This window comes from Phodopus roborovskii, unplaced genomic scaffold (assembly GCF_943737965.1).
Source record: "Phodopus roborovskii unplaced genomic scaffold, PHOROB, whole genome shotgun sequence".
Classification (NCBI taxonomy): domain Eukaryota; kingdom Metazoa; phylum Chordata; class Mammalia; order Rodentia; family Cricetidae; genus Phodopus; species Phodopus roborovskii.
Genome location: NW_026126598.1, coordinates 1224255 through 1250487, shown reverse-complemented (window position 1 = coordinate 1250487; position 26233 = coordinate 1224255). Strand labels below are relative to the sequence as shown.

Below are 26233 nucleotides of genomic sequence, written 5' to 3'. Positions count from 1 at the left end.
AGATTTTTATTTTATGTGCATTGTTGTCAGTTTGTGTGAGGGTATCAGATCCCCTGAAACTGGGGTTGCAAGCAGTTGTGAGCTGCCATGAGTCCTCTGGAAGAGCAGTCTGTGCTCTTAACCAATGCGCCATCTCTCCAGCCTGTGAGCCAGAATTCTCGATAGCAAGTAACAAAAGTCAGCCAGGGCCTTCAGAATAAAGCCACATCCACTCAGGGATGGCTCTTCATTGGGTCCTCAGGTTGGGTTACCTGATCATCCTTAAGTCAGTCACCACCCCCTTCCTCAACAATCTGATTGGCCATGCCTAGGTCACATGACCCTTCTAGGAGTCAGGGTTTTAATGTGAAATTCACACTTATAGGTTGGGTAGGGAATGGGACATAGTCAGGACCTCCAGAGTGGATGGGATAGGGGTCTCATGGCTTCTTGGATCTGCAGCCTTCTCCTTTGCTGCTTCATTTTTCTACATGAGACCCTTCACCGGCTGACGTAGGCCATCTGCTGCTTGGAGGGCAGTTACAAGTTAGCCCCAGAGGAAGTCAGGATGAGATTACAGGGAGCTGGGGGCCTGGCCAGGCTCCTTGTCTTTGACCCAGCCTTAGCTCTGGGGTGCAGTGTGAAGAGGAAGAGCTTTACACTGGGGGCTGGGGGTAGGGAAAGGGAAGAAGGACCCCAGTGCGGGGGCGCGTCTCAATCTTCTCATGGCCTCTTTGGCTCCTGAAGCCTCCAGGCTCCCATCCTTGAGACCTGGGCTGTTCTCAGAGCATTCCTGTATTAGCCATGGAGTCTTGCCTGGAAGGTGGCATTTATCCATCCTGGACCTGTTTGCTGTCCTCCTTTTTAGCATGCCTGTATCTGTTCCTAGATGTCCCTGGTATGACCCTCAGCATCCAGTCCCCTGACTCCTAGTGGCACCAGGTCAACCAAATCTATGTCCTATCCACATCACCTGGCAATCTCTGGCAGAGGACAACAGGGCAGCTTTGCCCTGCCTGGGTCACCCTGTGACCCATAGTGGGTCATTGGTGTGTACCGCTCTTCTAGCACACAATCCAGGGACAGGCCTGGCAGCTGTGAGCTGGAGTTGCCAGGGGCTTTTGGAGAACTTTGCTCTGGAGACCTGGAAAGTCCCAGCTGTGGAGTGAGCTGGCTGGCTGAGGTGGGTGTGGGAGCCATTGGATGGCTGTTGGTATGGTGTTCACATTGAGGCTCCCAAGTCTGCTGGTTGAGGCCCTGGCTTGTGGAAGGTAGGCAAGGCGTTGTGACTTTGGGCTGTTTTTGGATGGAGGCTCAGGCAGGAGGAAGGATGAGGCCTCTCTGGCTATGGACCAGCTGCCTCAGGCTCAACTTGTTTTCTTTCTCTTTTCTCCACAGGCACCTGTGACAAGGTCGCCTGCCATCAGATGACCGAGACCAGCCCTTAGTCCTAGCTTCGGTCAGGAGTGTCTTGCGCTTCAAAGCCTACCCGGACCCTACCACCATGTCAGGATCGACACAGCCTGTGGCACAGACTTGGCGGGCTGCAGAGCCCCGCTACCCGCCCCATGGCATCTCCTATCCGGTGCAGATAGCCCGGCCCCACACGGTAAGGGGCATGCCCGCCCAGTACCACCTCTTCTACTCTCACGCATCTCCTCAACAGGCTGCCATGGCCCATGTTGTTTTGGTTGCAGTGGGGACTGTGGTGGTGTAGGCTTATAATCTCAGCATTATGGAAGTGGAGGCAGGACAGTTGTGATTTTGAGACCAGCCTGGCTTACATAGCAAAGTTCTTACTTCTTCAGTGTGGGTGACTGGAGGCTGGGGCTAGGCTGAGTGGATGCTCTGTCTGGATCTTGATCGGCAGTGGACTTGGCATGCACAATGGAGCACCTGCAGAGTATACCCTCTTCCAGCCAGACTCATTTCTTCTGTTTGGGATGGGGTGGTTTGGGGGAGGGAGACTGAGGTCACACCCCCTTCTCCTTAACCATCAAGGTCTTGGTGCCTATTTATTTGGCTGTAAGACTGAGGCTCAGTGCCTGTCCCTGCCAGGGTGTCCTGTTCCTGCTCACTTCTTACTGTGGAACAAGCAGGAGGCTGGGCCTTTGAACCCTCTCCATGGGCCATTATTGTGTACTGTTGTATACCTTGTTTCTGGCTGTTGACTGAAGGGGTGTGAGATGTATCAGTCACAGTTACGTGGGAGTTGCCTTGGGTGTATATGTGTGTTGAGGCTCATGTCTGTCCCTCTTGAATGGTGTGGTCCATTTCCGTGACAGAGCTATATTTGTGTGGGAGATGACTCTACTTGTGAGTCAAGTATGCTTATCCATGAGTCTGAGGGCCTGGCCTCAAGGTCCGAAGCACAATGGTTCCCCAAGAACTGAGGGCCTAGTCGTAGAGAAGGGTATTCCCTGTGTAGTGCACAGCTCTCTCAGAGAGCCTTGGGTGGAGCAGCCATGGCAGTGTTGGGGTCCTACTCTCCCTGGCCCCCAGCCTTAACGCCACCACTTAGTGACAATCGCTGGGTCACTAAGGATATCAGCTCTCTAGGTCTTTGGGGAACTCAGACTTGCCATTTAGTGTTGGGGGTCTCTCAGTTCTGTCACCTGTAAAGTAGGGCTGATGAGAGCATCCACAAGAATGCCTATGACACCCCAGGTGACTGCTGCCACACTAACCTGATACTGTTAAAGCCATTTCCTGGAGAGGCCCTGCCTGGGGCTTTCCCTGCCCTGCAGGCTGAGCCTGTGGCTTCGCCCTTGTCCCCTTCCATTCGTATTGCTCATCTACTTTCTCTGTGCCTGCCCAGCCTCAGGGAGTCTTAGCTGCCTTCGCCCCTTCCCTCTCACCCGCTTCCTGCTCTTTGCCCCATTTGTGTCCTCTCCCCAGCATTTGGGGTCACTGGCTGACCCTAGGCACCTCCTGCTGTCCTGCTGCGCCATTGGTGACGCAGGATTTCGCCAGACAGGACCTAGTGGTTACTAACCCCACTGGGGTGAGTGTGGCCTGTCGGGATAGCTACAGGTTGGAACATGTCTGTCCCCTGGTGCTCCTTTTCCAGGGAACATGCTTGCTCTTTGGCCTCTAACCCTTGCTGGGCCATCAGCAGACCTCTGCTGATCCCTGGGGACCGTGGAGAGTCTCTTTCCTGGTGTGTGTCCAGGCCTCATCACTTTTCCGCGCTGACTTGGTGAAGGCTGGGATCTGTGATCTGGAGCTCCTGGTTTCTCTTACAGCCTTCCCTATGACTCTATTCCCCAGCCCCCTCCCTTCCCCTAGGCTCCTCCCATAGCTCTGAGCTTCCTGCAGCCCTTTCTCTCAGCCTCTGCACCTTTATTTCCCTAGCCTTCCCCAAGGCCCTTCTTCAAGTTAACCCCCTTTTCACACACCCCGCACCCCCCGCCCCAACCACTCCTCCCTCTCCCTGTGGCCTAAAGATGTGTAGAGCACAGATATGAGAAACTGTGCAGTGCTCAACACTTCTGTCTTGGGAACAAGAGTAACAGAGGCATAGTAAGGCGATGCACCATAGAAGAACGCAGTATCTTGTGGAGCTGTGTGTCCCTGGTATAATGACCAGCTTGGTCTGTAGTGTTCTGGGCCTGGGGAATGTGATGTATGGTTCTGGGCCAGTTATACATGCTCAAGTAGGCCTCTCTTCCTGGAGGCTCTTCATAAAACGATGGGGGTTCTACTGAGGTGACATTATGCTTATTCCGCGAGTCCACGAGCTGGTCTTCATGTGATGTGATAATAGGAGCTCGGATAGTAGGCACCCCCTGCCTCTAGCATCAGGCAGTCCCACCACGTCGTCCAGGGGTGACATGTTTGCTATCAGCCTCAGGCTTTGTTGCCCAGATCCCGTGATGTGTCGTCGTGTCGTGTCATGTGTCCTGTCCCCGTCACCCCCCCACCCCCAATATGCTCTGGCAATAGGATTCAAGAGCCACGTATCCACAGGTCAGTGCCTGGCAAGGTGTGTGCCAGGATTCCTGATGAAGTTGGCTGTCCCCAGCCTTGGCCTTGGGCCTAGCTGGCTGACTCTGCTATGGGATGGACATTCGGGCTGTTTTCCAGTTGGTCACAAACTCTGCTGTGCCACAGAGGGCATCGTGGGACTGGATGCTGGCTTGGGCTGATGTCTTGGGTATGTAGGGACATCGAAGGGGTCCTGTACCACCTGCACATGTCACAGCTCTGCCTTAGGGTCCTCCTCTATCTGTCCAGTCACTCATTAACTTATCTACTCATTAACTTATTCATTCATTTACTTGTTCGACAAATGCTGATTAGGTTTGTCACCTGCCAACTTTGAAGCCCTGGGGACAGAGCTGTGAAGGTGAGAAGCCCTCTTGATTTGGGGAATAGTGAGCGAAGATGAAGTGAAGGGGACCTCTATTTAAGTGAGGAGCCAGATACTGACAGTGGATTTGGGACCGGAGTTGGGGGGGGGGGGGGCGCAGGCCAAGTCCTTTCTGGATAGGCAATGCACCACGTTGAGTGAAAGCCCTGAGGTGAGGCTCTTTGGAGTAACCTGTGAATCCGGGCTTCACGGGTGGGCTGAACTCTGCCTCCATCTGATCTTGTGTGGTTCTTACTGGACTTGACCTGGGCTACGGTGTGCTTGTTGTGGCTTCCCTACTTGTTCAGTTTGCGGGGGCCAGGATGCTGCAGCCTTCTGTGGGGCAGTCCGGGAGCCTGCCACTCGTGGCCCTGTGGTGTCCCATTTCCCCCAGGAGTGCCAGCCGAGACTCTGCTGGACCCCTGCTGTCCTTGCAGTGTGACCTCAGGAGCTGCTCCTGCTCTCTGGGCCCACCGTTCTCTCAGACCACCCGTGACGCCCCCCCCCCCTTGTGTGACCGGCTGCCTTGGGGGTCATATTAGTCGGCTTGTGCAGAGGGCTTGGCTGTGGTGACTTGAGACAGTCGTCCCCTCAGAGCCCTCTCTGTGGGGTCTGTCCCCTTGAAGTCTTGCTTGTAGGGTCATCCTGGTCTCTGTGTCCTTCCTGTGGGTTCGACCATGCACAGGTCTCCTTCAGGGTCTTGCAGGGTCCTCTCAGACCCTTCCCTTGAAGTCTGGTCTCAGGTTTCCCAGTTGCTCACTCTTCAGGGACAGAGTCCCAGCTGCGTCCTCATCCTCAGGGCACCTGGCCGGTGCCCTTGACTCTCTGCAGTAAGAACTGCTTTAAGACCAGAGCTAAGGACTGCAGAGACGCCGCAGCAGACCGTGCGAGCTTGAGCTTAGCTTTAAGCACCCACGTCCAGCAGTTCACGACTACTTCTGACTCCAGCTCCAGGGGATCCAGTGTGGATCCAGTGTTCTCTCCTGCTTGTGTGGGGTTATATGCATAGACAGACACACACAGAGACACATAATTAAAAATAACATCTAAAGCAAACAAAATGAAAAGGGCCAAAAAGGCTGGGGTGGTGGTGGTGCACACCTTTAATCCCAGCACCCAGGCGGCAGGGGCAGGCGGATGTCTGTGAGTTATAGGCTATCCTGATCTAAAAAAGCTAGTTCCAGGACAGCTAGGGCTCTATAGAGAAATCCTGTCAGAGAAGGAGGGAGGGAGGGGGGAGAGGGAGGGGGAGAGAGAGAAGTGAATATATGACAAAAGAAAACTATGTTATCTTGCTATCTGTAGCCATGACCTAGCCAGACATTACTAATCGATTGCCATGCTGCGGTGTAACCAAGCAAGTGTCTAGGCAGACAGAACAGATTGACTGCCTGGTACAAGGTGGAAGCCTGTCTTGTTTTTCCGATTAGAGTTTATGTGCATACTCACTCTCCCCCCCCCCTCCTCTCACTTCCCCTTAGCGCTAAGGTAGGTGATCTTGGCCCATGTGGAAGATGTAGGAAGGCTTTATTTAGGGACTGTGGGATCCAGGTTAAGACCAGGATGCTAGTGAGCAGTGTGGGAGCCTGGCACTGAGTTGAGACGTGAAGGTTTGGGCGTTTGTCAACTGTGTTGACTCTCCAGCTCTTGCTGCCAGGGTAGGCTGAGGTGGAGGCCTCTTCCACAGACCATGACGACCCGAGCGTGGCCAGACCAGTGAAGTCATGGCATTGCTCAAAGTGGGAGGGTCCAGCTTGCCTCTCCTCCCCCACACTGTGTGCCAGCTGTTCTTCTCCATGGTAGGTGGGGCTCTAGAGCAACTGCTTGGCTGAGGCCTGGGCTTATAGAACCATCTTCCTAAGGCCATGTGCACTGTCCCTCCCTCCCTCCCTCCCTCCCTCCCTCCCTCCCTGAGCCTGGCTCCCACAGGGATACCTGTCCACAAAGATACCTGGGTCTCCACTGAAGGCTGAGCTATTTCTGCTCCTAGGGATACCTGATGCTAGCCCCCTGCTAGGGCAGCTCCTGGCCCTCTGTTAGTAGGCAGGGCCTTTTGTACACTGTGGACACATATTACTCTCATTGGTTGATAATAAAGCTGATTTGGCCTATAGCAAGGCAGAATAACGCTAGGTAGGAAAGCCAACTGAAAATGCAGAGAGGGAGAGGGGTGCAAGCAGCCACCAGGGAGGCAAGATGCTAGAGGACAGGTAAAGCCACCAGCCATGTGACAAAATATAGATGAATAGAAATGGGTTAATTTAAGTTGTAAGAGCTAGTTAATAATAAGCCTAAGCGATAGGCCGAGCATGTTGTAATTAATGTAAGTTTCTGTGTGTTTATTTGGGACCAGGTGGTCAGGACAAAAGAAAAGCTCCGTTTCCATTTAAGTGTGGTCCTTTCTCTAGACCAGCAATTGAATGATGTGGTCAGTAGTAAAGGTGGGATTGCAAGCTGACTGTCCATGGGGGATTGTGCTTAAATTACCACCCCTACCCCCTGCGCAGGGCTCGAGTACACTAGCTGGAGACAAGAATAATACAAGAGTGCTACAGGTCCCAGTGAAGCCTGGTGGGGAGGTATGGAGGCCAGCATTTTGTGGTTTATACCTCTGTCTACATTAACGGCTGGCTACCCCGGCCTTGTAGCTGGACAGGGCTCAGAGCATGGTGGGAACTCACCAGAGCCTCTTGATGCAGGGCGGCAAGGACGCTACTCATGGTCCTGCACTTACTCCCCATCCTTCTCTTCCACAGGAAGTGGGGCTGCTTGAGTACCAACACCACCCCCGTGAATACACCTCACACCTGTCACCCGGCTCCATCATCCAACCACAGAGGAGGCGGCCCTCGCTGCTGTCTGAATTCCAGCCTGGGAGTGAAAGGTGAGGAGAAACTGCGACTCCTTGTCTGGGCTGTGATGTTTCTCAGGCAGATAATGAGACTTTTAGTAGGCCAAGCTGCGGGGGTCCAGACTTCAGCTCTTCCTAGCACCATGTGCTCCTGGCAGCATCCTAGGGGCCCGCCCAGGAGCAGGGGCTGTGGACTTGCAGCAAGAGGGGTCAGCTATGACCATCCATCCAGGGTTGAGGAGGGTGGTTAAGAGACAAGAAAGCTCACAGCTCTCCACCTGCTGGCTAGACCAGGTTTAACAGCAGGAGTGATCAGCTAGTGATGTCTGCTCAGGGAGGGTGAGAAGAAATAGTGTTGGGTGTGCTGTTCTTTGTGGCTTAGAGTCCCCAGGGGTTTGCTAAAATGTAGAGAGTTGGCCAGTAATAGCCTGGTGGGTCTTATGTTTTGCATTCCTGGTCAGCTCAGGAGGGTCTGTGGGGTCTTCAGCCTGTAGTGAGTGATTCACCACAAGACCTCATGGATCAGAATCCTGTCCCCTTCTGCCAGGGAAGACAGAGTAACCTACCAAGGCTCCTCATGACAGCCTGGCCAGGTGGGCACGCAGTCTTGGTCCCAAGCCTCTGTCTCCTGTGTCATGCGTGTCCCTGGCCTCCCACAGGTCTCAGGAACTCCACCTGCGCCCCGAGTCTCGCACCTTCCTGCCCGAACTGGGCAAGCCTGACATAGAATTCACGGAGAGCAAGCGCCCGCGCCTGGAGCTACTACCTGATACCCTGCTGCGTCCGTCACCCCTGCTGGCCACTGGGCAGCCCGGTGGGACTGAAGACCTTACCAAGGTACTTCTGTCAGATTGGTTGGCTCTGCTGCTGCTGCTGCTGTGGGCAGGAAAGGCGCTGGGGGTGGAGGCAGGAAAAGGCTGGGCCAAAGGCGCGAGGACAGCTCTGGCATGGGTGTGAGGGTAGGGCTGAGCACCGGGGCTGCCATCAGCCGGCAGGAATGCGCAGGCCCTGTGGCAGGGCCCGGTGTATGGCTGTTGGCCCTGGCCGGAGTGATTTAGGGAGTGGGAGTGATAGCCCTGCGAAGCCTTGAAACAGGGAGCCAGGAACTAGGAACTGATTGGCATCATATCAGCCCCTGTGTCCCTCGTAGGCACATTGTCTTTGCCCCATCGGGGCTGGGCTGCATAGATAAGAGCTTGTGTGGGACAGTGGCTTGGGACTCCTCAGGCTTCATGCAGCCAAGACTGCCTCATGTTTGTATGTTGGGGAAGGGAACTCCAGTGTCCCTTAAGATGATACAGGATGGATGGGATGGTGCCTGGTACCGGTGGGCTGGGTGGGTCTACTTCTGCAGCCATGTTTGCCAGAGGAGCCCTAGAGCACAGTCATGGTGGGCCCTGTCTCTATGGAGGCACTCTGGACTCTTAGGAAGCAGTGTCACCCACCCTGGTGTGCTAGGGTTGGAACTCGGTTGGAACTCGGCGTTGTCTGGCGTTACGAGTGTTAGGCCGGCACTCTACCAGTTAAGCTGTGTCTTTGGCCTTCAGCCCTATTCACTTTTTTTTTTTTGTTTTGTTTTGGTTTTTTCCTAGGTAGGTAGGGTCTTGCTAAATTGACCAGGCTGGTCTAGAACTTACTCTGTAGCTCAGGCAGGCTTTGAAATCACAACCTTGCCTACGCTTTGCATGTAGCTCCATATAGCTCCGATGACAGGCCGGTGACTGGGTCAGGCTTGATCTAAGCCTTCTGTTTTCTCGCCCCTGCTCCTGGGGGGGAGGTGCTGCCCCAGGTTAGGGTCTCCCTGAGCCCCATTTGCTCCTTGTTAGTCAGGTGCTGTAGTAGGCCAACGCTATGTGACCCAGACCCAGCTGGATAGAGGGTTCAGCTGTGAGCTTAGCGCACACACCTTAAGGCTAGACCAGGTGACAGGACTAAACTCCAGCCTCCATTGGAGACTTGAGATATTGGCATGAGCTCTGGAATGTTCTTGGCATGTTCTAGCTACAGAAGTCCGGCCCATTCCTAGCCTGTTCTGCTTGGTTGCTATGACCCTGTCTGGTGACCTAAGGCAGGTGCCAAGATGTTAGGAGACATAGATGGAATCTGCTTCCCTGACTTTGAGTTCTCTTTCCCTGCCTCACACTGTCCCCGGGAAATACAGGTCACTTACAGACCGACAGACTGACACTTGCCTACCTTAGGCAGCTCTCTCTCAGCTCCTCTGGGACCCCTCCCCCTCCTTCCTCTTGACCCACTGAACCTGTTGGCCAGCACCCATTTCCTGCCTTGTGGATGCCAGGTCTAGCCACTGTCTAGCTTGTGTTGGCCTCAGTTGCCCTGGGACACCATCACTCACCTTAACTGTGGCAGTGACCTCTCTCACCTCCCCTACTGCCTGCCTCTGTCCCCCCCTCCACCACTGGGTCATGTGAGGACAGGCAAGGTCCTTTCTCAGGCAGGGAAGTCTAGCTCTTTTTCAAGTGGCCATCAGGTCTGGTGTGGCCAGGCCCTGATGTCATCTCTTGCTACAGTCCCCTATGCATCTTTGTGGTTTCCTAAACCTGGCCTGGCCCCACATCTAGGCCCTGCCACTGGCTGTTGTGTGTCTGGTTCTCCTGTGTTTCCCTCAGAGCCTTTCAGGACTGATGATAGTGGGTATCCAATGCTGTCTGGGAGCCCCTGATGGGATGTTGTGAAGTCTTCTTGGCATGGAACTCTGCTGACCATACCGGGTTTGGACTTGGGACAGGTGTGACCACTGGGCTGTCCTCCAGCCCTGCACTGTGGGAGATGGGTGACCTTGCTCCAACTTCTTTCTTCCTGCCTCTCTTCTTGCCCAAATGTTATTCCTTCCCTCCACACCATCCCCTTTGCCCTGTGCTCACCCCTCTCTCTCCTTCTCCTCTCTGCCGGTTTTTCTTCCAGCTCCAGTTGTCAGTGTGCTTTTGTCTCTACACCCACCTCCCACCGGCCCCTTCCAGTCACCATCCAGCCTCCCTTCCCTGTTGGCATTTACCTCCCTACAGCTGCCCCATCCATCCGTCCTCTATCTGTCTGTCCGCCCACTATCCATCTATCCTTTCTTGTTTCCTTTCCTCTCCCCCCAGAGGCTCTGGGTTCTGTGACTGGTACCACCAGGATGACCATTTCTTGTCCCTGTGTGTGTCCAGTCTGTGCCAGCCATGCTTTCAGTGGTCAAGAGACCTGTCTTCAGCGCTGGAGGGACATTCCAATTGGGGGGGGAGGTGGTGGCAGTTAGGGACTAGGCTTGAGCGGGAGTGGCCACTCAGGACAGTGGGGTGGGGTCTTCCTGCCTTGTACCCCAAGTGGGTGACTCAAGCAGCTCCAGTCTAGGTGGGGGTGATATATGGGGTGGTCAGCAAGGAGGAGGCATGCTCAGGAAGGCTATGGGACGACAGGCTAACACTTGAGTGAGCGCCTTCAGAATCGGTCTCATGCCAAGGTCTTCCTAGCCCTGTGGGGCCTACGTAGGACATCCCTGTTTGAGACTTAGGCTGATACTACAGTTGGGGGATGGGGCTCAGGCAGGCAGCTCCTGGGGAGAGGCTCTTCTCCCCATCCTAGGACCCCTGTTAACCCTGATCCTGCTCTCGAGGGGCTGTGCATGGCCTCTTAGTGGTAGGCCTCCACAGCTGGGTAGCAGGTGGGTATCTCCACGGGACTATCATCCTTTGCTATCACCAGCTGCTTAGCAGAACGTCCCAGTTCTAGCCTCGGGCTCTTCGGAGGGTCTTGTCCTCAAAGTCACCCAGTGAGGCCACTTGTGGCTGAAATGTTCCTGTCACCCTGTCTTAGGGTGACTGTTGCTTTGGTGAAACACCGTGACCAAAGCAGCTTGGGAGGAAAGGGTTTATTTGGCTCACATTTCCACATCACTCTTCATCTTCAAAGGAGGTCAGGACAGGAACTCAAGCAGGGCAGGATCCTGGATGCCATGGAGGGGTGCTCCTCATGGCTTGCTCAGCCTGCGTTCTTATAGAACCCAGAACCACCAGCTCAGGGCTGGTACTACCCACGTGGGCTGGGCCCTCTCCCATCAATCGCTAATTAAGAAAATGCCCCACAGACTTGCGTCCAGCCGGATCATACAGAGGCATTTGCTCAGTCAAGAGTTCTTCCTTAGATGACTGTAACTTGCGCTACATGACATGAATTTAGCCAGCACCCTCCCTGTTTTATATTCTCTGCCTCGCCTCTCTGACTCTCGTTCTGTCTGTCTCTCTACTTGATTGTGTGTCTCTGTCTCTCTCTGTCCCACCATCTGCCCCTCTCCCCCCATGCCTGGGCCCCGGCTGGGCTGGAGCCAAGCTCCAGGGGGACTGGGTGGGTGTGGATGGAATGTACACGACTCTTCAGAGCAAATGTGGTTTGTGTGGAGTCCAGCTGGAGGCAGGAGCAGGGATTTGGGGGGGAGTTTCTGGCCCCTACGGTTTGGCAGTGCCCTCCTGCTCAGGCTACCCAGTGCTTGGGAGTTCACTGGGCTTTGTTTGTGGGGACTTTAGGATGTCACTGTAGAACCTTCTCTGAAAAGTCCTTGGGTGGTTGGGGCCTGGGACAGCAGCTGAAGCGCAAACGCTTGGACTCTGGCACCTGTAATGAGGTCCAGGCTTGGTCAGCCCAGGTGGCTGACGTCACTGTGGCCTGTCCTGCTTCTCAGAGTGCATAAGAGACAGCACGTGTGACCCTGGACACCCGAACCCCACACCCTGCACAGGTCCGAGGCCAGCAGAGAGCGAGTCCTCCCTGCCTGCTCTCCAGTTCAGCCACTTCTGTTCATCCTGGGACCTGCTGCTTGATTGGCTTAGTTGGCCCCAGACCTTAGTCTTGGGTTCCTATTCCGAAGCCCTTTTGATAGGTCTTTGTCAGAAACTGACGTTTTTTTATACTGCCTTGAACAAGGAAGACTGACTGACTCAGCAAAGTCTGGCTTGCTGGGGGTGGGGAGGGGTGGGGAGTCTGTCTGTCTGTCTGACTGATGGACTGAGGAGATTCTGACTGACTAGGAAAGAGAGCCTGGGGAGAGAACTAAATTGCCACCTGGTTTCGTGTTGGGTCCAGGGCTCAGTTGTCCTCAGGCTTGGGACCCACAGGAGGGTGAGCAAGCAGTCCTGACACTTAGGCTGACCTGCCAGGGTGCCCTCAGTGTATCTTGACATGCTGGGCACTGGCTCTCCCACCACTGGCTTGCTGTTTATGAAGGAACCAGTTGGACAGTCAGGAGTCAGGGTGCCCTCCCCCCAGCCGCTGCCATCCACTCCAAAAGAGTCCCTACAGCTGTGCCGGAGTCGTTCGCATGGCTTCCCCCAGCCCTGTAGACTGTCTTGATGGGTGGATTCTCCCCTGCTGGATGTTTCTGTGATTGTGTTTCACAGTCCGCGGCCTTTGTTCTTGTGGCCTGTTATGTGGGAGTGTTTGGATCAGCAAAGGGGACCTGCTGTGTGTTTGTGCACTGGGGCGGGGGCGGCGTGTGGGTTGGATTATTTCATGCCTGGTCCCAAGGATGAGCCACCATGAAAGACAGCCTCATCTAGCTGGTTCAGGAAGTGGGGCTCAGCCACATGGTGTGGCTGGGGTTGTCAGCCGTGTCTTCCAATTGTGCTGCCCCAGAGCCTCCTGCCGATGGCATGGTTGCCTAGCCCCACAGCCTTCACCCTTACTCTCATTCTGTTTCCCTCTCTTCTGCAGAGCAGATGATGTGACCACTGGGCTCGGGGTCATACTCGCCGCCACCTTCACTTTTGAGATGCATTTTGAGACAGGGAGAGCCTTAAGTCCTCAGTCCCCAACATGCCATGTCCCTCTATCCTCATGTTTTAGGTGGCGGCAGGAGGCAAAGTTGCTGGGCTGGGAGCCAGCGGATGGGGACAGGGACCCCTAAGGAAGACAAAAAGAAGTTGTAGGCTCTTCTAGTTACAAGAGTGGTGGGGGTAGGTGGGGCACCTGGTTGCCCAGGCTGCAGTTGTTCCCAGAAATAAAAGCGCCCTGTGTCCATAGAATGCAGCTGTGTGGGGGTGGGGAGCAGCCGCTGACTTTGCCTGGCCATGCCTGCCAGCAGCTGCTGCCTTAGCCCAGAGGGAGGCAGGGTGGGGCTGGCCTTGCTGGAAGCCAGGATAAGGACAGACTTTTTTTTTGACAGTGCTGTTCAGTGGTAAGAGAGTGTGTGCCAGATCGTGGGCTGTGCATTTTGAATGTACCACGGCTTACAACTCACTGTAGAGGTGAAATTACTCCTGCCTCTTTCCCTGCATTATACAGATAGGGACGCTGAGGTGGGCAGCACCAGTACACTATCTGAGTCACAGAGCTGAGTCCTACGGAGCAGGCCTGGGATTGGAGCCCAGTGCTGTGTAGATGAGAATGAGGCTGCTTTTCTAACCTCCTTCTTCCCAGAGCATCCCAGGGCAACCTGGGTGGTCCCGATTCTAGCTGGAAAACAGAGGAAACCATGGAGGAGCCAGGTGCAGGGCCATGTGTGAGATACACATTCAGCCTCAGGGAGGAGGAACCCTCAGTGTCTCCAGGAAAGCTTCCCATAAGTGAAAAGAGCCAGACATGGTGGGGTAGGACCATCATCCTTGTAGTGGGAGGCTGAGGCAGGATCTCAAGTTCAATGACAACCCAGGCAACAGGAAGAGAAGGCTCAGTGCCTAGAACACTTGTAGAAAACCCAGGTCTAGCTCCCAGCATCCACATGGCTCACAACTGTCTGTTGTAAGGAATAGGTTTTTCCTCCTACTGCTGGTCTTGTCCCGCCGCCGCGCCAGCCCCAATTAACACACACAGACTCTGTATTTGATATAATTCTGTTGGCCAGGTACTTGTTTCTTATCGGCTAGCTCTGTCTTAAGTATTAGCCCATTTCTGTTAATCTATGTATTTCCACATGGTCTCATTTTACCGGAGAGCCGGCTGGTGTCCTGCTCTCTCCAGACTCTTCATCTTGACTCCTCCCTACTACTTCCTCTTTCCTCCTTGTCTCCTAGTTCCGCCTATCTTGCTTTCCTATTGGCTAACAGTGCTTTATTCATTAACCAGTATAAGAAACATATTTACAGAATGACATCTCCCATCAGTCTGTAACCCCAGTTCCAGGGGTTCTGACCCCCTCCTTTGAAGGGAATAGGTATGCACGTGGTGCATGTACATACATGTAGCCAAAACACTCAACATGAAATAAATCTTTAAAAGATTGAAAGTAAAAAGTGGCTTAGGTGATCTGTCTGTGGTAGAGCACTCAGCATGCGTAGCATGCATAAGGTCCCCAGTTCCAACTCTAGCATTGCATAGAGAAAAGAAGTGAGGCCCGCGACTCTGCTGGCTCCTGTGTGTTGTGACAGGTGTGTTTTCTGAATAGCTGACTGTGCCAGTTTAGGGTCTGCAGCCTGCTTGCATAAGCTGTCATGTGCCTATGGAGGACATATGGGGCTGGACTGGAGGGGTCAGTCACTTTTGGTCTTATTTCTGTTCTGGGGAAATTGGAGAGATATAACCAGGAGGAAGCAGTAGGGACTGTCATTGCTCAAGTGGCATGGCAACCTCCTGGATTTTGCCGTTAAAGAACACAGCCATAGGAAGGGTGGCCTGGCCCAGGTGGGAAGGCAGGCTCTTCATGCAGAGTTGTGATTGTTGGGGATAGGAAGCTGGTGTGCTGCAGCCTGAAGTCTCAGCTGGAAAAGAGGTGGGTGACCACACTGTGCTCCTGTCCACCTACAGGAGCGCAGCCTGGCAGGCAAGCTGGAGCCCGTGTCACCCCCCAGTCCACCGCACGCTGACCCCGAGCTGGATCTGGCACCTTCTCGGTTGTCCAAGGAGGAGCTGATCCAGAACATGGACCGCGTGGACCGCGAGATCACCATGGTGGAGCAGCAGATCTCCAAGCTGAAGAAGAAACAGGTGAGTAGTGAGGATGGGAGAGGAACGCCAGTAAAGGCAGGAGCTGGCCCCCACGTCCCCAGATGCCCAGAGCCATGTGATTTCCTGTTTTTCTGGGAAGCCTCTGGACTGGGCAGAATAGGCTAACTAACATCCCTGAACTCCAGCAGAGAGCCCAGATCCTTCAGGGACCAAGGGTTCCTAGAAGAGGCAGCTTGAGTGGCCCAGGGCGGAGAAGGGTCTTAGGCTGTTCCTTGCATGAGGTGAATGGGATCTGGGAGCAGGGCAATGAGGGCTTCTAAGATGGTGGTCCAGAATCCCAGAGGGAGGTGGGGCCCTTGGTGTGGTTAGGTCAGCCTCGCAGGGCCGATGGAGAACTCACACCTTCAGTCCCCCAAGTCTGGCTTGAGAGCCACCATTGTGTGTGTATAGTGACTGAGTCTGGAGGCCGAGTGTCTAGAGCTGTTGCTGTTACTTTTCTTCTTCTTCTTCCCTAAATTGCTTTTTGAATGATATTTTATAAAAGAAGGTTTTTTAAAGAAATATACTCATGTGTGTGTTGCCTGTACATATTGTATATACTTATTGTATATAATTTTTCTTATGTTAGTTTTAACCTTTTTGTATTAGACAAAGAAGGGGAGTTGTAGTGATATAGTATTTATGATTTACTATAGCTTGCCTGAGGATTCAGAAAGCAAAGGCAGCCACAGGCTATAGCGACCAGGCAATAGTGATACACACCTTTAATCCCAGGACTTAGGAGACAGGCAGATGGATCACATACTTAAGAGTACGAGAGAAAAAATTGTGGTAGTCACTTCTGTCTTTCCATCTTGTGGATTTTCAGCTTGCTGTGCTCTGTTTGCCTCCCCCCCCCCCTTTTTTTTTTTTTTAATTAAGGCAGGTCTCCTTGTATATCACTAGCTAGCCTGAAACTCACCATGTACAGCAGGCTGGTCTTGAACTCACAGAGATCCTCTTGCTTCTGTCTCTTGAGTGTTGTGATTAAAAGAATGTACCCCCATGCCTGCACCCCACTCACAGATATATTTTGATAAATAAGTGTTGATCTATGTGTCTGTGTGTGTAGGTGTCTATACCCTGGAGTTGGAGTTACAGGTGACTGTGAGCTACCCAGTTTGGGTGCCGAGAACTGAACTCAGGTTCTCTGCAAAGAGTGGTACATACTCTTAACCAGTAACCTGTCTCTCCACCCCACCCCCCCCAAACTAAAATTCCCAAGCTAAGTGAATCATTTTAAAGTTTATAATTCACTGGCAATGGATCATGTTGTGTAGCCCTCAGCTCCATTGTCCTGAAAGACCCAGGGCCATTTAGCAGTATCTCATCTCCCAGCCCAGAGCCACCCTTCTACATCTGTGAGTCAAGTTACTCACTGGACATGTCACATACGTGGACTCACATACATTTGCCTTTTGTGTCTCTGGCATAAGGATTTTAAGGTTCACATAACATAGATGAACCTCACTCTTCATGGAGAAGTACTATTTTATCATGTGTCTATCTTGTTGAACTCTGCGAGAGAAAAGCAGATAATTGCGCGACTCCTTTAAGGAAAATTTCCTAACAGCATAAGCGACAAAAAACTGCACGGCTTTTAAAAAAAAAGCACTGCTAACAATTTATTGGTGTGTATGAGAGCTGACAATGACAGTGACCATATCTCCAAGCTGGCAACATACTGCTGGATGGCAGCACAAACCAAGGTGGTGAGCACAGCTCTCACTGCTGGCGGTAAAGGTACCCGCCACCATCTTTGGTAAACCGCGGCTGACATGACTTTCATTTTAGCATTATTGTTGTTTACCAGGTAAAAGACTCATGGCCAGAAAAAGATAAACATTTACAGTAAAGCCTTGTCATATGTGTTAGAATCACTGTTTCTGGTTCTTCTGGGTATAGATTTGCTGGGTCCTGTAATGGTGACTCTGTGTCAGTGAGGTGTACCGTGGCCATTGCTACAGTGTGTCAGTGAGGTATACCATGGGCATTTCCAGTGTGTCAGTGAGGTGTACCATGGCTGTCCCACAGTGTGTCAATGAGATGTACCGTGGCCATTGCTACAGTGTGTCAGTGAGGTGTACTGTGGCCATCCCACAGTGGTCAGTGAGGTACATTGTCCCATAGCATGTCAGTGAGGTACACTGTCCCACAGTGACTGTACCCACTGCACTATGTGAAGCTCAGAAACTGCTCCTGAGGGTTGCAGCCTTTTCTGTTCTCACCCAATGAGTTTCCAGATTGTACTGGGACAGGGCTCATCTTTGGTTGAGGGTTGTGTGAGGCCTGGGTTCCTTATAGCCACGCCCACACCAGGACTTGTGCAATGTCTTTCTTGGATGTTCCAAACACTTTTATAGGGTATGCAGTGTCACTGCGCGGCCACACTGCAGGAGACACTAAGGGTCAGAGAGGTGTAGTGATTGGAGCCCTGAGGTCTGATGTCAGTCTTGGGAGGTGTGCTGTCTTAGTCAGGGCTATACCCAAGTCACTGTTTTGTTCTGGTGTCTGGGGAGGGTCTTGTTCCCCTTTGTGCTTGTTAGGTTTCCTGGCTTCATTTTCTTGGCTGGAATGTGAGACCTGCCACCAGGGGTCACTGCAGGACAGAGGCAACTTGACTCATCTGGCTCAGTGCTAACTGTTCATGCCTCATCTTCTCCCTGTTTGGGGCCACGAAGCTCTGCTCCCATGTGACTGAACATGCCAGCTTTCTGTGCGTGTGACAGGCAAGAGTGGAGCGTGCTCTGATAGCACTCAGGACACCCTCTGTAGGTCATTACAGCGGGCTTTAGCCCGATCTGAGAATCTGTGTCTTAAATGAACTCTTTGCTCTTGGCTTCTGTCTTTGGGGTAAAGTTGACAGCAGCAGCAATGGGAGGGTGCCAGGTATGAGGGAATGAAGGAGAGGTCAGGGTTAGACACAGGCATGTGTTGGTGATGGTGATAGTGCTGATGATGACGGTGGTAAATGTGATGGTGATGGCAATGAAAATGGTGATGATGGGGGTGAAGGTGGTGGTAGTAATGACATTGATGGTAACTATGGTGATGATGCTGATATTAGTGATCATAGTGGTAGCGATGATGATGATAACAGTGATGGTGGTGCTAACGATAGTGATGAAGGTGATAGTGATGGGTAGTGGTGATGATGTTGATGGCATGGGGCAGTGGTGGTGATGTGGTTATGATCATGATGGTAATGATACTGGTGGTGACGGTTGTGGAAATGGTGGTTATAATAGGTGTCGGCAATGATGGTGATAATGGTGTTGATGATCATGATGATGGTGGTGATGAAGATGAGTATGATACTGATGGTGGTGTGACTATGATGGTGATAGCGATGGTGTGATGGAAAGTTCTGTCTGGCGAGTTTTCCCCTCTGCCTCCCTCAGCACTCTCCATGTATCTCCTGGTTTAGCCTTCAGTAGATTAGGAACTCCTTATTCCCGAGGGAGGAATACGGGGTTCACAAACAGCTGCATGGCTGTAAGAGTCAGAAGTGGTGTTCCAGGCTGAGGGCTTTACCCTGTGCCTGCAGTGTCTCCTGGATCCCTGGAGCTCATGGTGGTGGGTAAGAATGGCTGGCCCCTTGCAAATCCTGCACAGTGCTACATCTGTGTGGCCTCGTTAGTCCTCAACATTAGTCCTCATTATAGCCCAGATAGGGATTGAGACCTAGCAAGAAAGAATGCCCTCCCGCCCCTCCCCTAATCTCTGGGGCAGGATTTGAACCCAGAAACCTGGTCCAAGCTGGATGCACAGCCACCAGGGAGCCTGGCCAAGGAGGGCTCAGAGTTTCTGGGTGACTCACAGGAAATGGCGATCAGCCTGACTTCCTGTGTGTGGCTGTGGGCAAGGGGGGGAAACAGAGCCTCAGCTTCCGGCCTATACCGCTCACACTGTCCCCTTCCCCGCAGCAACAGTTGGAGGAGGAGGCCGCCAAGCCGCCCGAGCCCGAGAAGCCGGTGTCACCACCACCCATAGAATCAAAGCACCGCAGCCTGGTCCAGATCATCTATGACGAGAACCGGGTATGCCCTGCAGGAGCAAGTGGGCGGGTGGGGAAGGGTGGACCATGGGACACTGCATGTCAAAGGCATCAGGCTGGAGGAGAGTGAGGGGCCAGCTAATCACAGAGACGTGCCGTCACCTCACACATGCATAGCAGATCCAGCAACACACTTGGTGATGCCAATATTTTCACACTGCTAGTGGGCTGCCTGGCTGGTCCTAGGAAGGTGTGCACAGTAGGCATTTCCATCCTACACTTGGGGAAACTGAGACCCAGAGAGGGGGAGTGGCTTGTTCAGAGCCACACAGCTGGGCTATGTTAGATGTGAGATTTGAATCAGGCTCATGAGCTGTTGGGCTTGACTCTCGGCCTCTGCTGCCACAGTCCCCTTGGCTCAGGCTTGTGAGCTGCTACCACCTGGCACCTGGTGGGTGGGAGGGCGCTCCTGTCTCTACCCCTTTGGCACCCTCTAATTGGCTGCTTCCCTGGCAAACGTTGGACTGTCTCCAGCTCTCTGTGTCTGAGTAGGAAACCAAAGGCCAGAGGAAGCTGGGAGGGCCAAGGCTTGTGCCTCAGGGTCTGTAGGAAGTAGGTACATGTTTTTTATTGCTAAGGAAGACTCTAGGGCTCAGAGAGGGCAGGAGACCTGCCTGAGATTGCACATCAGGTTGGGTTTGGGGCTGTGACACAGACCCAAGGTGGAATTGGCTCCAGGAGCCTATGAGGGAGGTAATCAGAAGTGGCTTTCTCCAGCCACAATGGACACATGTTTCTCAGGCCACCTTCCTGCTCCTCTGCTGCTCAGCTTTCCCATTTCATATGGGGGCTCTCTGCACTTTTCCTCTAACCCTCAATACCTCCCTGCTTCTGCCTTGCCTTTGTGCTAGCTGAGGGCGGCACGGCAGCCAGGCACAGTAGGGGTTGGCAGGAGGAGTAACAGCTGTGACATACCCTTGTTGTCCCTCTGCCTGGCCTGGACCTGGAGCTGGCCTTGCCTCCCCAGCTTCCCTTGAGGAATAGTAGGGCCTACTGTCTCCCTGGAATCAGCAGGATTACATTTTAACTCCCTTTCCTCTGATGCTCCTGTCTGGGTAGCCGGGATGCCCAAGGCCTTGTGCATTTGGATATATCTGTCCTCAAGGCCACCTAGTGGCTTTTCCAGCTCCCTGAGACTCCGTGGCTGTGTGTGCAGCAGCCAGAGGGAGGGGTATGTCACAGTTGGGGAGGGGAGGGAGCTAAGATAGGTGTGGGGACTGGATGGGCAGGACCACGCCTTTGCTCTTCCCAGCACACTCTGCTTATTGTGCCTGCTTACCTGTGTGTGTGTGTGTGTGTGTGTGTGACAATTGGAGGGTCTGGGGTGGGCCTGTGGGGTCACTGCATTTACATGGCATACACTTGTGTCTGCTTGGCATATGTGTAGCTATGTGTGTACAGCCTAGGCTCATGTGGACACCTGTGCACTCTGCGTGTGTTGATCTAGATGCTGGGGCTTGCCTGTATTATCAAAGCATTGTGAAGTGTGTAGTGGGGGCTAAGGACTTGCTGGCTCCGCCTGGCCCCAGGGTCTCTGGCTGTGTGGCTTTGGATCCTGCAAAATGCCCAGGGATTGTTCTCTGGGCACCCTACCCGGTGGCCTTAAGCCGTGGTGTCCCCCTGGCTCTGATTACCCTATCTACAGGATCAGACCTTCAGATAGATGTCTGTGTGCTTGAAGTCAGAGCTGAGGTTTCAGGGGCTGGACTGGTCTGCTTTCCTTAATTGGGGTGTGACCTCCAACTACCTGGCCTGAAGCTGGCCTATTAGATCTCCAAGTTGCCCTGCTCACCCTTGGGCATCTACAGTGAACTGGCCTTGCCTCCACATAAGGAGGACAGGTAATAGTTTTTAGGAACCTGGTGTATGCCAGGCTGGTGTGTCAGCCAAGTGCCTGTTGTGTGCCAGTGTGGTGGGGGTGGCTGGGGAGCCCGGCTAGGAGGTAACTTGGGAGGACAGGTCACAGTAGGTCCACTAAGAGGCCTGTGGCCCTGTCCAGGAGCAGTTGTGACAGGCTCAATTAAGCCTAGTTGACGAGGCTGCTCCCTTGTCCTCTGTGAGCATGGCAGGCAGCTGCCTCCCTGGAGACCCCGCCCCCCATCCATGGCTGTCTCTATCCAGTGCGCAGGCAAGCCAGGCAGTAGTCTCAGGGATTTGGGGACATTGAGACCTCCCTGGGTATCGGACCTGTCAGGAGGCTAGGACAGCGTGGCAAGTAGGAAAGTTGTGCGAGGACCTGGAGTGTCTGGGATTAGCAGGGCTACAGCAGGGCAGGGCCCCCAGCCATCTTAGCTGGGGGAAGGGCAGCTTGAGATAGATCTCAGGGTGGCAGAAGATGGTGAGGAGGGAGTTTGTAGGAGTTGGGGTGGAGAGTGTATGGGGGGGGTTGGTCTGAAGTAGTCACTGCCTCTGTGTTCTGTGTGCCTGAGAGGGACAGTAAAAGTCACCCAGCGCCTCACAGCACATCCCCGTACAAACCGTGAGTCTAGCCACCTCAGTGGGTATGGTTTACAGGGCACAGGGTTCTAGAAACCCCAGATCCAAGATCCTTCTCCAGCTGTTCCTGGGGGTTCCTCTGTGTTTGGTGCCGCCCTTTTTATCTAAACAAAGTTGGTGCTGACTCCCACAGCTTTGTGGCGCACACCAAGGTACCATAGCTGAACCAGTGTTACAGCTAAGCCCTGTGCCCCGACCATGCCCCAAGGCTGTTGGTCCCAGCTCAGCACATAGGATCCAAGAGTGGGGTGCGGTTCCTGGTTGGCTGGGCCCTTGCTCTAGGATGAGGTCAGTCTAGTTACCAGATTAAGCCCCCCCCTTCCTCTGAGTCGGTCCTGGTGGTCCCAGTCTGGGCTGACGGCCAGGCGGAGGCACAGTGTTGTCTTCATGTGTTGTCCTGAGAGGACAAGATCCAGCCTGTTGAGGGGTTCTCCCACAGTCACGGGGCCCTTTGTAGCATGCTCTGTTTCCCTAAGGAGTCCTGTTTGTGAAGGGAGGGGACAGAGACCAGAAATAGTCACTCTATTATGGGACAGGCTCCTAGACGGCTCTGGTGTCCCCTTCCACTGTACTAGCTCTGAGGTCAGCAGGCATCCGAGGTAGCCAAGCCTGGCAGAAGGTAGCGGGTGAGGCTGCGGCCTGGTGAGCCATGGCCAGACCCCTAGCTAGGGCCAACCTGGAAGAGCCCAGGGACTCCTGGAGGGTTGACTTGGGTCCTCTGTGCAGATTGGGCTTCATCTTCATTCCGGAGGCACTGGTGCCAGTCTGCCCCGAGCCCTGTTTTAATTCCACTCTTCTCTTTGCCCCGCAGAAGAAAGCAGAAGCTGCCCATCGGATCCTGGAAGGTCTGGGGCCCCAGGTGGAGCTGGTAAGCCAGGCTTGGCTGGGCAGGGTGGGAGGAGTGGGGTGGAGGAGTGGGGTCGGGCAGCAGGTCTTGGGTGGAGGAAGAGGGAGAGGAGGAGGGGAAGTCATACACTGCCCAGCACTGTCCCCAGGGGGAGGCAGGAAGTGGTACCTCCTGATAAGGATGCTGACAGATAACTCAGAGTGGCTGCTAAGCAGTGAGCCTGTCCCTGCCTCTGAAGCCTGAAGCTGGCCTGACCAGCCTGCTGACACTCTAGCTCTGTGTGAACATCCACCCTGCTGATCTGATTCCCTTCTCTGAGCTTGATGGCTCTGTACATCCTCTGTAGGACTCAGTGCTTCTGCCTGGGACAGTGCCTGCCTATGGTAGGAAGGGTGGCCTTCACTACAGTGATTATTATCATTGCCCTGCTGGTCTCAACTGTGTCACAGCAGGGTGAGAAGCAGCCCCAGCCTCAGGGGAACTGCTGGTGGTGCACAAGGGCCCACCCCCTACTGCCCAAACCTGCCCCCTATGGTGCAGCATTGGATCACATCCACGGCAGGCTGGTGTTGCTGGCCCCGTCCGAGCACAGGATGAATGTGGGTCTGGGGTATGTGCAAGCACTCTTCCGATCTAGATGAGTCCAAGCCTTGGATCACACTGGCTGCAGGCTGGTGTTGCTGGCCCGTCTGTGCACAGGATGAGTGTGTGTCTGGGGTGTGTGCAAGCACTCTTCCGATCTAGATGAGTCCTGGACACTGTGCTTGCTGAAGGCTGTGAGGAGGGGACCTCCTGGCAGAGTCCATGGTGCACCCTAACACAGTCTGTTCCTAAAGAATCTGGAGCGGACAGATGGGTACGGAGCTCCTGTCCTGCCTGTGGTGGGCTCTGTGACCCCTTCCTGCACCTGGGACCTGGCCAGGGCTGCTGAGACACCACGGGGTTTCTTACTTCCTTCACACACCAGTTGCCGAGCTGTACCACCCGCTGTATATCAGCCTTTCAGATGCGGGCGATACCATGGTCCACAGGAGCCCTGTGCCACTGCTCTTGGTCTTTCTGGACATTTCCTGTGGATGGAGCCATGCAGCCCATGGCCTTTTGTTCTCTCTCCCTCTCTCTGCCTCACCCTGCCCCCAGCCCTGGGTGCTCCATGTTCACTGTCGGTACAGTTGGTGCGTCATCCCTTGTCAGGACTGCATCATATTCCATTGTTTCTGGACTGCATTTTATCTTTGCACTCTCAGGTGATGGCATTGGGTGCCTTTTGTTTTTGTCTCCTGGGAATAAAGCCACACCGCAAGAACAGGAGCAAAGCAGCATTTGTCTCTCTTGAGCCTATGCCTAGGAGTAGCATAGCTGGCACCTGTGTTGTTTTATTCTCCTTTGGAAGCTCCTGGCTGGCGTCTAAGGTGGCTGTCCCACTGGGTACCCGTTCCCACTAGTGAGTGTGTCTTGCCTCTGTTTCCCCTTTCTGCCATTCTGTCCAGACTCAAGCCTGTCTTTCCTCTTTATTTCTACATAGATTTAGGGGCCCATGTGTGTGCGGGAGTGCCTGTGTACATGTGTGTGTGGCCTGAGGACATAATCCAGGCAGGGGGCCTGTGTCCTTTTTGCCCTTGAGGAGAAAGGAATGTTTTTTACCTGAGATGCTCACAGCAGATGGTCCCTGGAGGTTTTGCTATCTGGACTGAAGGGGGGAGTCGATGGTGGGGCCAGCGTGGGCACACCTGCTGATGGGCACTTGCTGTGATAGGTGTGTAGGTATCGCCACCCACCTCATTTTCTGGAAGAGACTCAGGAAGGGTGGTATCTGCTCAGCATCACAGAGACAGAAGGAGAATGGATGGGAGAGAGGGAGAGGAAGGAGTCTTCACAAGGCCGCATGTGTATTCAGAGCTAACATTGTGTGCACCGACCTGGGTGCTGGTGACTGGGCCACCGTGAATCAGCTTAGGGAAGGGAGGGGTTTGTTTCAGCTTATATGTCACAGTCTGTCATTGAGTGATATCAAGGCAGGGACTCAGGTAGGAAATTGAAGCAGAAGCCATGAAGGAGCATTCTTTTTGGCTTTTTAACAAGTTTATGCTTAGCTCTCTTCCTCGTACAACCCAGGACCACTTGCCTAGGGAATGATGCTGCCCAGGTTGGGTTGGGCCCTTCTGCATCAATGAACAGCCCCCCCACTCACATGCCCATAGGCTTTGATCTAGGCAATTCCCCAACCCATGCTTTCCCCTCAGATGACCCTAGGTGGTGTCAAGTTCACAATTAAAGTTAAGCAGGACAGTCAGGCCCCTCTTCAGCTACAGAGTGCATCTGGGAACCTTGGCACAGCACTGACAAGGTGCAGTGACCATCTTGCCCTGTGTGCCCCAGAGGGAGAAAGAGAGGGAGGTGTAGGCTTCAGGGATTCTGCCTTGAGAGCCAGGGTGTAGTTTGGACACCTGTGAGGGCTTTGTGTTTATGACTCCCATGGCCTAGTGTGTCCCAAGAGGGCCCGTGCTGGGCAGGGACCAGGCTGGCCAGGTGGGAGGCGGTGGTGGGATGCTGGGGCCTCTCCTGCACAGCTGAGTCAGTTGCTTCCTTCCTGCTCTGGGGCGTTATTCTGAGAGCTCAGTGTCCCTGTGTCGCTCCATCTCTTATAAGCTTGGTCACCCCAAAGCTGGCTTGCGGCCAGGCTGAGGGGCACCCACGCCCATAGCTGCCCAGGCCTCCAATGTACAGCTGTAACCACGTGTCTTTAATGGGGACGGCAGTCATGCCCTCGCTGCAGCACAGGGCAAGCCACCCAGTATCCTTGTCCCTCCCCAGGTCCAGTCCTCTGCCCTGTGAAGATGGCGTCAGGACCCAGTACTAAGTCCCCTTGGCAGCTTCCCTTCAAGGTGTTCACTGGGACAGCAGAGCCCCTCAGTGGCTAGGCCCACAGCTTTGTCCTGTCCTCGCTCCCCAGAAGTCCCTTGCTGCCCTCTTGGTGTGGGTGTTCCCTTTGTCCTCTCACGCTGGGAACATGTTTTGCTCACTGCCCTGTGCTGGGGTCAGTGATCATGGCCTCCACCCCTTCCTGCCCCCGTAGGGCTGTTCGCCATCTTTACAACCAAACAATGGCAAACCTGTCAGTACATCTGGAATGTCCTGGGCTGTTCGCACATCCAGGGAGGTGGGTCCTCTCTGTGCGCCCATTTTCTAGACGAGGAAATGCAGGCTTATCTGCCCCTGGAGACCAAGCCCTTAAGCAGTGGCACTCACGTTGGCATTTGTTCTCTTGGCATCTGGGGAACACAGGATCAAGTGCTCTGAGTGCCAGGAAAGAGCATCGCCATAAGGCCCCTGACTCCTGATGTGGCCCTACAGCCTTCTTCATTCAGCAGTGCCCGACCCCTCCTCCCCACTAGGCAGTTCTGCGGTGCGTCCGACTGCTGCTCCTCTTTATCCATTCTTCCCCGCCTAGGCGAGGGATGCTTCCCCATTTCGGGCTGTGTGCTCATAGGAGGTGCTGGTCCGTGGTCTCTTGCCAGTTGAGCATGACTGTCTGAGCCCCTGGTGAGTCGCCATGGGGCTCGAGAATTGGTGTCTGTGATGCCAGCCTGGCTGCAGGTGACCTGCCATGTCTCTCAGTGGCGGGGGTTTGTTAGGGACAGGAGGCTGGTGTGGTTCCCACACTGGTCCAGTACTGTGTCTGTCACCTGTTCCTCCATAGATCCTCATGTGTCTCTACCCTGCCCAGGACAGCACAAG

The 26233-nt window shown here is 53.9% G+C and overlaps 1 protein-coding gene across 22 annotated transcripts in view; it reads left to right on the top strand.

Annotated features, from left to right (window-relative positions):
• Ncor2 (nuclear receptor corepressor 2) overlaps positions 1 to 26233 on the top strand; it is a 160327-nt gene that overhangs the window by 49870 nt on the left and 84224 nt on the right. For 21 of the 22 annotated variants that reach the window (XM_051204936.1, XM_051204924.1, XM_051204926.1 and 18 more), the window contains 6 exons: positions 1378 to 1588; positions 7087 to 7214; positions 7841 to 8018; positions 14916 to 15095; positions 19022 to 19135; positions 22460 to 22516. In XM_051204936.1, the coding sequence (XP_051060893.1) occupies positions 1484 to 1588; positions 7087 to 7214; positions 7841 to 8018; positions 14916 to 15095; positions 19022 to 19135; positions 22460 to 22516 (762 nt within the window). In that variant the 5' untranslated portion in view covers positions 1378 to 1483. The remainder of the gene's footprint in view (positions 1 to 1377; positions 1589 to 7086; positions 7215 to 7840; positions 8019 to 14915; positions 15096 to 19021; positions 19136 to 22459; positions 22517 to 26233) is intronic. The other variant, XM_051204928.1, reaches the window with a different exon arrangement.